Source organism: Miscanthus floridulus, chromosome 3, assembly GCF_019320115.1.
Source record: "Miscanthus floridulus cultivar M001 chromosome 3, ASM1932011v1, whole genome shotgun sequence".
Classification (NCBI taxonomy): domain Eukaryota; kingdom Viridiplantae; phylum Streptophyta; class Magnoliopsida; order Poales; family Poaceae; genus Miscanthus; species Miscanthus floridulus.
Genome location: NC_089582.1, coordinates 121620798 through 121632370, shown reverse-complemented (window position 1 = coordinate 121632370; position 11573 = coordinate 121620798). Strand labels below are relative to the sequence as shown.

Here is an 11573-nt window from a genome sequence, read left to right as displayed (position 1 = left end):
TGATTAATGGTGTAACACTAAGGGTGTTACACGTTGCTCCTCCGCAAGCAAGCTCGGGCCAGCGGCGCATCTCCCCTTCGGCAGCCCTCTCCCCTTCGATGGCCCCTCTCCACTGCAAGCAGGATTGGCCAGCGATGCATCTCTCTCCCCCACTTGCTTGCTCTCACTCTCCCTCTCTACCATCTCCCAGGCGCACATGCCATTGCCTCCCGCATGAGCTCCGCCAGCCAAATTCACCATCACCAAACCACCTCCACCTGATTCGCCGCCCACATAGCTCTATCTTGACTCCCTCCTTCTTCCCCACTGGTTTGCACCGTCGCTCGTCTAGGGTTGAGGCCCCTCGGGCCAGTTTTTGTTGCTGTACCACCATTGCCGCCCGAGCTCAAGCTCAGCGCGGCCAGGCCATCTTTGGTCGTTTCTCTCCCTCCTAGTGCTTGGATCTAGGTACGGCCCCATCCCTAGCACCGGCGGGCGCTAGCGCGGCCCCATCCCCAGCACCGATAGGTATAAATGTCCATGCAACCTGAGGCACAACGACACAGCACGAAGCCCGCTTTTTAGCCCGACACGAGCACGACACGGCCCGATGACATGTGGGCCTACGTCAGCCAGCCCAGTAGTGACCTGGCCACCCCCTTCCCCCTTCTCACTCCACTCCTCCCCATGACCCAGCGTGCTGCGTGGCCTAGAGTCTGTCTATCCCCACCTCCCCCTCCTCATATATAACACACGCCACGGCCACAGCGGCTCACACCCAAAAACACTAGCTCATTTCATTCGCTGTCTCGCTCGCCTCGCCTCGCTCTCGTCTCACGGCTCTCACCTTGCCTCGCTCTTGGGTCTCACCCTCGTAGTCTCGCTCTCGGCTTTGTCCTCTCTGACTCCGATGAGGTGACCTTGATGATCCACCTGCCACCGGTGAGCAGCTCCCTACTCCTCCTACCTGATCCCTCCCTGCTCCCTCTCTGCCTCTCTCTTTTCCCTATCCCTATCTCCCCTCTAGATCTCGGCGATTATGTGAGTTCATGTCCCCGTCTGCCCCTCCTCCTCCGCTCCCTGTCCTTCTAACTAGCGTGTCATCTTCTCTGGATGGTCCTCGTCTTCTTCGGCATCGGGCTTCGATTATGTAGGTACATTCCTAACCCTAACCCTAACCCCGCTTGCCACCGACGAGTAGCTCCCTACTACTCCTAAGTCCTACCTGATCCCCTCTCTGCTCCCTCTCCGCCTCTTCCTTCTCCCTATCCCTATCTCCCCTCTAGATCTGGGTGATTATGTGAGTTCATGTCCCCATATGCCCCTCCTCCACCGCTCGCCGTCCTTCTAACCTTACTGTCGTCTTCTCTGGGTGGCCCTCATCTTCTCCGACACCAGGCTCCGGTTGCGTAGGTATATCCCTAACCCTAACCCTAACCCTCCTCTTCTTCCATTGATGAATAGTTTGTGGCTGAGTGTTGGTCTGTTGGATGAGAATGAAAAGAATTTTGGAGTTTGCTTAGTTCTTGACTTAGAAGTTAGAATCTGAAAAGAATTTGTGATCAGTTTGACAGTTTATGAATCTGTGATCAATTTTACACTTTGTGACTTAGAAATTCTTGACTTGTGAGTTGAGATTTTGAAATTTGAATGAATGAATCTGTGCTAACTGTTGGATGAGAAGAATTTTGAGGTGACTTACGATCACTAGGCTTTGGGCCGGCCCGGCCCGCAGTTCTGGCCGTGCTTCCCGGGCAAGCATGGCACGAATTTCGGCCCGTAGGGCCGTGCTTGGGCCAAAGGCCAGGCACGACGCCTGGAGGGCACAGCACGGGAGGCACGACGTGCCGTGCTTGGCCGGGGCCCGTGCCGGGCCGGGCCGGCCCGACCCGTTGGCCAACTATACCGGCGGGCGCTGGCGCGGCCTCGTCTCGTCCCCGGCAAACAGGCCCTAACTATGCTATCTAATTCCATTTAGCAGATCATCCCTGAGGCCATGGTATTAGGGCCGTCCCAGTTTTCTTGCTAAATTTTTTCTTCTTTCAGTTTCTTCTTTTCTTTAGATTACATAGTACAACGGAGACGGTCACAATATATGCACACTCACCCCTATAAACCCACGCACGTAAACCCTACCCTTATGATCATCTTCGAAGACTGGCTTGGCAAATCCTTAAGATGAGATTGACGAAGTCACCACAGGCGCCTCGCTGTCTACGAGAACGTCAGCTACATCTGAAAGCATAAAGTCATTAAATCCTGGAATATTTGTTCTATGGGGGGTCGAACCCAGAACCTCAGGTGCTACCAAGGCTCTTGTAACAACTATGTTATAGGCATCAACCTACACATTCTATATATTATAAACAATTTTTTAAGTTGAGAAGTTGTCTAAAACAAATTAAGTAAATATATTGTACCAGATAAGTTATGTATAACTTTTTTGAAAGATGTTAACGAAAATTTATCTATATAAGTTACATTATTCGTAAAATTTTATTATATAAAAGTTACGCTAGAAAATATATGTTGACCATTTTTTATGCTAAATTTGTCCACTTGCAGTTAAAAAAAATGTTGGGTTAAAAGCGTTATATAGAAAAGTGAAAGTTACCATAAGTTTTGTTTGCTGATAGTTATGAACAAAAGTTGAGTTACAAATGTTACATGAATATGAAAGCCTCGGTGAACACTGAGTTATACTCTGGTCTCTCTATATAAGAAAATATCTATGTTTATACTGTGCTCTGTGTATATATAATGATCGATAAAAATATTTTTCAACTCGTATTATTTATCACCGAGCTTATTCAAGACGAGTCTACGAGGCCTAAACTGAAATATTTGGGAAATATGGGCTACTCACTCATTGGACTCTCATGTAGGCCCAACCCAGCTCCAAGTCGCCCTTCGCCTGCAGGCTGCAGCACTTCTCTGCCACCGGCGGCAGTAGCTGACGGCAAGATGCCGTTAAACCGCGGCTTCCTCCCTCTCACAGTCACAGTCTCGTTCACTGCCCGTGCCGCCTAGGCGCCTACACACTTTCGTCGCCAATGGCGGCTCCCGTCCGGGCCCTCCCGCTCCCGTCGCCCGTCGCGTACCCCCGCATGTCCTTGCGGGGCCGCAGCAGCTGCAGCCGGCGCCGCGCCCCCGGAGTTCGCGCGGCGGCGTCGGCGGCGGCGGCGGAGGGTGCTTCGCGGGCGACGGAGCCCGTGGCGGTGGTCGGCGTAGGCAGCCGGAAGGACGCCGTCATTGACTTCTGCCTGGGCTCACGCACGCTGTCCTCCACCCCCATCCGCTTCTGGTACGGAACCGACATCGAATTCCTTAACTCCAACACTGCATTGTCTGGCGGTGTACGCGATGCGGACCTCGTTTTTGGCCTTCAGACCACCTTGGCGTGCCCAGTGTTGTTCAGGGGACTCGTGATTTGTAGAATTGGAACCCCATCTAAGCGAATTGATCAATTGCCGAAGTTAATTTAGTGTCTGACTTTGATTTCCACCGGTGAAATTTAACGTGGAATCATCAATGTGTGTTCCTCCATGATGCTACAATATTTTTTGGAAATATGTAGTTTGCAATTTGCCTTCCCGTAGTGCTTTCGGCCAAACAGAATGGCATAATATTACCCTGCTGTGATTTTGGTGATTTTTGCTCACCATCAGTTTTTTTGTTACTATAATCATTACTTCACCAAGTATTAACCTAACATGTTATTCGACATTGTGAATTTGAAGATTTTCTGCTTACCAGATTAATATTGGGGCGAGCAGGGAGTTGTTTATGAGATTTAATTGGTTATTTTTTTTGTAGTCATAGTACAAAGAACCTTCCTGCAGCATATGGTAACCTTTTTTCTTTGATGGAATCACTGAAATTGCAAGCAAATGCCTTAGTGAACTAACCCATGGCCCATTTCCTAGTGCATTCTTACACACTATTTAGTGTGGTGGAACATTGGTTCCTTTACAATTCTGCAGAGTGCAGACTGCAGTAGGAGTTAGAGTTGTCTCCTGTGCACTAAATAGTAAATACTTCTAAAGTGTGAAACAGAAGCATGAAATATTTGGATACTAATATGTTAATTCGTGAGCTAATTAAGGACTGCATCTTGTACCTTGTCGCTTGATGTACTTGCATTTCCTAATTCAATGTAACGAATTCTTGAAAGAGTACATTGATCCATCTATTTTCACAACAAATTCAGTGTACTGTGCAATTTCTCTGTATTAATATCTCTTTGATTATATAGCTGTGATTACCCATTGACACATAAGAAGATTAATCTGCTAGGACAGATCCCTTATTTTGTTGAGTATAAGCTTTGCATTTTCAAATGAAGTGCATGTTTGCTACTCTTAGTTGTTTTTGCATTTATCTTCTTGTTTTATTCTTTAAAAAAAATTAAACCATCTCTGAATTTTGTTTCAGGACAGTACATGTGATTGATAATTCTAAAGTTCAGTTAATACAAAAAGGTCATGGAACTGGTACTGCATCTTTCATGGACTCAACTTCTTGAGTTGATTCAACGTTTTTTATGCGTACATGGTTTTGTGGTTTTCATTCTCTATCTACTATCTTTAGCATGAAACTGACATCTCTCTGTTTTTCAGATGCAGTGTTCAGAGACTTGGAACCTCCCTTATTTCTTCATCTGTGCCCGCCTGCGGTTATTCTTGTTTGTGCACTTCTCATCTTTCTTTTTGACACCATATGTTGCTCTCATACTGTTCGGCCTTAGGATATTGAGTGTGCTTAGATATTGTGCTATATCCCTTACCACTTGGTTGTATAATGTTAATGAAACACATGCTACAATTGATTTTTGTCATTTGGGACTGAGATCTAACCGCATATTTTGCTATGACTTTTAAATTTAGGTTTCTAGTGTGGGACAAGATGCTGATCATATTACTGCAATGGAGCTTCTTAGCGCTGTCAAATCTGCTGGTAATCTGGCTGCATCAATATTTTTGAAGCCCTTCTGCTTTGAGGGACAAAGAAGGCAAGTAGAGGTAAAAAAAACTTCTGCAGAAATTTTCTTTGTTTTCCATGAACAGTGAACTTTGTGTGTGCAGGTTGCTTAAAAGATGTATAAGTTCTTATAATTTACTATTAATTTCGTCTTCTGCAGGCAGCTGATTTGATTGGCAAACTTCAAACGTGCTCAAACTTTCATATTGGTAACACATTTCTAGCCTACCTTTTACAGCCATGCATTAATGTTTTGCACTATGGCATGAGAGAGTAAAAAAGATTAATAAAAGTTTTTCTCACTCTGTCCTATTTGGGCTTTACACTGCTTCCTTCATAATTGACCTATACTAAGGACTGATATTTCACTAGTTGTGCCTTATGCTCCCGAGTCCCGATTCCTGGATCGTAAGTTTGTAGGCCCTGGTGCGCATATGTCCCACCAAAGGTTGAGATGATGATAAGAAGAAAATGGATGCTGCTTGACATGCTAAACTTAAGTTTTACAATGAGATGGTGAAACTATTCATTATGACAAGCTAAGTGATTTTTGTCCTTCCAGTAATATAATAACACTTCTTTGGTGGTGTGGATATTGATGAATGATGATTGGTATATATACTCAATGTATCAATTTATTCTGGAATCTTGTGGTCTAGTTCTGTTTGTTCTCCATGCAATATTAACATTATTGTAGTTAGCCACATCCAAAAACAACTTGTAGTCTAAAAAATTACAGTTTCATCTATACTTCCACAGTTATTGAAGCTGATTCATTGCTTGAGACGGAAGTGGAAACTCTTGCTGAAGCTTTGGAAAGTGCCAATGATGCTGTCCTGTCAATTATTAGCATGATATCTATCATGATGTCTGTGAGTCTTAAATCCTTCTATGCTGTGCTTTGATTTGAAATATTGCACTCTACTTTTTCATCCCATTCTTCTCTAAATATCAGGGTTACAATAAAATGTTCTGGAGTTCCCTTAATGCACAAATTAAGGAAGTCGATCCTGAGGATGTAGCCAAGGTAATTAAGATATTTCCTTACTATTAAGTTCCATCATCTTGACAATAGCTTTTCTTAAATGATCCTTACAGTCTACAGCTTAACAGCTACTCAGAAGCTATGGGGAAGCTATAGTTGGCTTTGGTGCTGGTTATAACATCCAGTCAGCAATTAAGCAGGCGGTCTTCCAATGTCCATTTCTTCGTGGTGGCATAAAGGTGGAATTGATTTTCTTTTTTTGTAACTTTTAATGTGTTTATTCTATATTCTATATGAAATGTTAAAAGGAAAAAGGAAATTCGTTTATGTTTTGGCATCCTGACTTAAAGGGTGCCTGTGCAAAAGGGCGTACCCAGTACAGAGAGCTCCCGCTCTGTGCGGGCTCTAGGGAAGGGTGTCAGTGGCAAGTCTTACCCTCGCCTGTGCAATGCGAGGAGACTGCAACTCGAACCCGGGACCTTCCGGTCACAGACGGTAAGACTCTACTGCTTGCACTAGGCCCGCCCTTCAAAGGCTGCGTGTGCAAAAAGGCCAAAATCTACTCTACATATGCATCAATGCAACTTGTATATCTGTGGAAATTTGTAGCCAAATCTTTGTGCTGCTTATATTTTGACTGTACTGATTTGTTTATATATCATTTTTGTGTAGGACTTGAACAATGTGGTTTCCTCTCCCTTACAACTGCTCGGGTGTTGTCTGAAGGTGACATGATCTCCATTTTGCACATCTTTCGTCGAGTTACTGGGTTCACCAAAGATATTATATTTTCGAGAAATTCTGAACCTGATTTAGAGCCAAAACTGATAGTAGTTTCTCTTCTAACTATCCGGTAAGTCATCGCATAGCAGCTGATGCAGAAAATTTAAATAACCGGCCTGATTTTCAATGAACCCTTTCATTTATCATTCCTTAATCATAGTCCATGACTTTAATGTATGCTTTATATCATCTCGTATTTTGTTAAGTAAATCTTCCAAGCCAAGGATAATCAAGCAGGGCTAAATCTTTGAGTTGTATTGCATGTGTTGACTATCTGATTGGTATATGAATAACAAACTGAACCTGTGATCTTGGGATAAATGTACAGCTGTGTGTTTTTTAGTATAACACTTTTAGCAGACATGAGCATGAGTTTCTTACCCCTTGTATGACATGGTAGTATATTCAGCTATTCCCTTCCCATTTCTCATCACATTCTTACTCTGAGACTCTCATCTATTTTGGTGGGTAGTGTTATATACTTTCTCACAGTTCACATAACTACTATGGTGCAATCTTTATCACCTTTAGGGCCTGTTTGGATTCTCCCCTCTAAACTTTAGAGCTAAAGCTCCAAACAAGAATGGACCGAGTTCGGAACGATGATATACGTGATCGCCTAGAGGTAGCACCAATTGAAGAAAAGCTTGTCCAACATCAGTTGAGGTGGTTTGGCCATATCCAAAGGAGACCTCCAGAGGCACCAGTGCATTGTGGAGTCCTAAGCCAAGCTAATAATATGAGGAGAGGTAGAGGAAGACCGAAATTGACATGGGGGCAGGCAATAAAAAGAGATTAGAAAGCTTGGTATATACCTAGAGATCTATGTTTGAATAGGAATACTTGGAAAGCAGCTATTGAAGTGTCTGAACCATGACTTGGGGCTCTTGGTGGGTTTCAACTCTAGCCTATCCCAACTTGCTTGGGACTAAAAGGCTATGATGTTGTTGTTGTTGTTGTTGCAAAGCTCCAAACAAGTGGTCTAAAGTTAGCTCTAAACTTTAGCCCACCTCACATTAGAGCTTTAGACCTCAAAAGTGAGCTAAAGTGCTCTAAAGTTTTTAAAGCTCTAAACTTTAGATCTGGGGATCCAAACAGGCCCTTAGTGAAGTCTTTATAGTTGTGGTATCTGATGCCTTTTCCACTTTTCATGGTTAAAAGATTGTCCTGCCATTTTATTGGAGGACCTTCAATTTCTCATTGTTTTCTTGAATAAGGGTATATTTGAAAGAACCATTAATTGATTACTTTTTTCATCAGTTGGTACTTTCTATATTTAAACAGATATGTGCAAAAAATAGAGTGTGACTCTCATTTCTTTCTGATGTGGTCTCATGATGTTACGGATTTCAGCTTTTTATGTGATTGTAGTGTTAATAAATATCACTATAGACTAGTCTAGCAGCATATGTAGTCTAAAAAATAGCTGCGCAAATATTACTACATTTTACTCAATGATGAGATTTGAATTTGTGCTAGGTCAGATATACTGTTATGTATTATGCATAGAAAATTAACTTATACAGTTTTTCTTTACTCACCCATTGGTGACAATTGTTGATATTAGTGGTTGATTATGTGCTGCAATATTTTTTTTTACAGAAACCATTATGATGAAAGTGTTTCCACAGTACAAGAGGGCTTTCTTTCAAATTTGGCCTTGCATTTTCCTTTTATATCCTCTCTTATGGGAGGAGATATCCCTGAGCAGAAACAAATTAGGTCGAAGCATTCCTTTAATCAACTGCCTGACAACAGATCTAATTCTGTAGAACAAGACGAATTCTCACAACTTTCTAATTGGTCATCTGATGCTACTGTTTCCAAATTATTTCCTGAACAATTTGAGGATTTGGAATCTGTGAGGTAACTTACGGACTTGGCTTCTTTCCTTTTGTCCCAGGAAAGCTAGTTCCTTTTTTTTTAAAAAAAATTTATTGTTATGACCAAGCATGCCCACTGCAATTCTGTCTTAGAGGCAGTAATGACAGGAATGAGAGAATAAAGCTAGAATCTCTGGAAGGTAATTTGGCAGTTACTGGAGAAATGAGCAAAGACGATAACAGAGGTAAAATTGTTTGTGTGCACCACGTCCTTTGTTTTGTTTGCATGTGCTTTTCTAACTTAAGTTTTATTGACAGAGCATTTAGTTTCACAGCAGGAACATCGTTTCTTGAGCAACTCCCCTGGTTTTGATATTGCACAATTGTGGGCTAAACAGCATGCGATGGCAAGTGGAAGCAGTAAAAATGATAAGCTTGATATTGTCGCTCATCCTGTTGGTGTAAAACTTAGCAAAGTTCAGTCTGATCATTCTCCAAATACGCAGCCTGAAACTCTTGGTGCTGACACAACTGTTGCTACTGGACATGCTGCCTTTGGAGTACCATTTTCTGATGTTCGTTTGGAGAAAGTAATGGACGTGTGTAGTTCTGCGGTCACATTTCTGAGGAATAGAATGGATAGGTCTCGAAAGCGTGGCTCAAACTCAGTATCCAGCCGGGCTGCCCTGGTGCTCCTTAGTTTCTCTCTCTCCTGCATACTTACCTTGAATGTCATGCTGACACAGTTTGTTATAAGCTTCATTCCTTGTTTGGACACCAAGGGGAAGTAGTTAGCTTGCCCAGATCATATCAACTTAGAAAAGTGCAACATATTGTTTTTTTCCTTGTTTATTACATTCAAAGATAAGGAGGTTTTTTGTTGTTTATTTGGATTTCAGATTCCATATAGGTTGACGAAGAAGGCACAGTTTACTAATCCAAAAATGGATAACTGTGCACCAAAATCATCCTCGTAGTTTCCTCTGGAGCTTCTCATAATGTTTTGCAGCCTCCCTCATCCATTCCATGTGCATAGCTAGCTCAGTAGCTCCCTTTTCTTGTGGTATTAAGATGGGTTTTCCATTCAGTTACATTTGTGCATCTAGGGTGTTATGTACTACTTAGATGTTTTATCAAGGTGTCTTCTGTTAACTCCTTTTTTCTGGTGTGATAAAAATCCTCACATGATGTCAATGCAAACACAATTAGCTCAAGATTTAACTTTGTCGTTAGTGCTGTTTTTCTGTTTCTACTTTTCTGGAGGAAAAAAAGTTTCATTTCAGCCAGAATTTGGAAAACACTTGTGTCTCTTTGTTATGAATCTGCATGTTCTATGGGCCTTAGATTCTGTAATCCATCAGTTTCCTTGTAGGATGCAGAAAGAGAACCAGAAAAGACATGGAGCCCCATAGTTGAAATATGTTATGGAGGGGGAACTTATAGAGGTAGATGCCAAGGTGTCCCTGAAGGAAAGGTGAAATCGGATCACATGTTCTATCCAACTTATCTGGCAAATTCAACAATCTTACCTTGCTAAACGTTACAGGGACGTCTAACCTTCAGTGATGGAAGCTTTTATGATGGACTCTGGAGGTATGGTAAGAGATCTGGTTTGGGGACTCTATTTCACAGTAACGGTGATGTATATCATGGGACATGGAGGGATGACCTTATTCATGGAAAGGTATGGCAGTATGTTACAGTCGCTTTCATCTTGCACATCGCAGCTGTGAAATGGAAACACTAGCAGACTGCTTTTCAGATTTACTGTTAATTTATATACCTGTTAAGCATGATTGCCATGTGCTTAGGGCTATTTCTTCAGGATTTTTTTTATTTGGCATCTTTTATATAAAGACCGTTTGTCTTGAATTCTTGGTTGTAATCCAGCCATGAAATATCCAAGCACCTTAACTTATTCAAGCTGCAAATTCTGAACATTTATTTTGTATCAAGTTGGACAATGTAACACTCTTTACACTCCATGTGATTTACTTTCTGTTTGACGAAAAAAGGTCCAATTTATTGACTTACCCCCGACCCCCAATCTAGGGCTGGTACTATTTTCATTGCGGTGACCGCTGGTTTGCAAATTTTTGGAAGGGGAAGGCTAATGGCGAGGGTAGATTTTATGCCAATGATGGGAGTATCTTCTTTGGCCATTTCCAAAATGGATGGCGCCATGAGGAGAGCCTGTTGGTAGATGCAAATGGATCAAGGTTTCTCTCGGGTATTTTGTTCCATATGTTCTAGAAAGAGTACATTACATGATCTGTATATTCTTTTGACCGAAAAGGGGGACTTGACTTCATCATTGATCATGATTACAGGTGGATTGAAGTTTGGGCTGATGGTGTACTTATTGACAGAACTAAAATGGAGAAATTAGGTTCAGATCTAAATATATTTTTCCAGATATTTCTAAAACTTCGCTTCTCACATGGTAGGGGGCTACGCTTCAAAATCTCAGATGTTGCAAGGCACACTGGTTCGGAGCCTCTCCACTGTACACGAAGTCATTCAATTTTCAGTCTTGAAAGTCGTAAATAGGTGCCTGTTGGAAGCACTGTTGAAGTTTTGATGCCAAATTTCAAAGGGGCAGACTGTAGCCATTTCAGTAAATACCACTAGAAGTATGGGAGGAGGCTTTTGTTCATACGGCTGATGTACCCAGCTGGGAACAGCTACCCAACTGTACCTGAACGTGAAGTGTGTTTGATTAATTCCATTGATAACCCCTAGATATTGTCTTCCCAGATTAGGGTGGTCTGTACATGGATGAACAAGCTCTCGTGGCCGTGCTCCTTATTTCCAACTGAGTGCTTGAGTTTCCACAAATGTGGGCCAAAATTGTATCCTTTCCCCTTTTTAAATGTTTGCATCAGTATCATCTACCCGTTCTTGTTTAAATAATAATATCTTGGTCGAGTTTACTCATTTCGTGTTGCTCAATCAATGTCGGCATCCAATAATTTGAAGCTTCATGTAGGAATCATCATGAAAAAGTTGGTGTAACAGAAGGT

The 11573-nt window shown here is 42.3% G+C and overlaps 1 protein-coding gene across 4 annotated transcripts; it reads left to right on the top strand.

The window, feature by feature from the left end:
* Nucleotides 1-2930: 2930 nt before the first annotated feature.
* On the top strand, nucleotides 2931-11019 carry LOC136542246 (protein ACCUMULATION AND REPLICATION OF CHLOROPLASTS 3, chloroplastic-like). 4 transcript variants are annotated; one of them, XM_066534591.1, is made up of 16 exons: nucleotides 2932-3283; nucleotides 4414-4472; nucleotides 4599-4663; nucleotides 4866-5000; nucleotides 5120-5168; nucleotides 5719-5831; nucleotides 5915-5986; nucleotides 6073-6183; nucleotides 6295-6439; nucleotides 6617-6797; nucleotides 8330-8593; nucleotides 8719-8795; nucleotides 8869-10024; nucleotides 10097-10234; nucleotides 10654-10780; nucleotides 10881-11019. In XM_066534591.1, exons 1-13 carry the CDS (start codon nucleotides 3033-3035, stop codon nucleotides 9339-9341), a joined length of 1995 nt encoding a protein of 664 aa, XP_066390688.1. In that variant the 5' UTR covers nucleotides 2932-3032; the 3' UTR covers nucleotides 9342-10024; nucleotides 10097-10234; nucleotides 10654-10780; nucleotides 10881-11019. The 4 variants fall into 4 exon arrangements, with proteins under 4 accessions (XP_066390689.1, XP_066390690.1, XP_066390688.1 ...); XM_066534589.1 differs by having other exon boundaries at nucleotides 2933-3283; nucleotides 8704-8795; XM_066534592.1 differs by lacking the exons at nucleotides 10097-10234; nucleotides 10654-10780; nucleotides 10881-11019 and having other exon boundaries at nucleotides 2931-3283; nucleotides 8679-8795; nucleotides 8869-8924.
* Nucleotides 11020-11573: the final 554 nt, after the last annotated feature.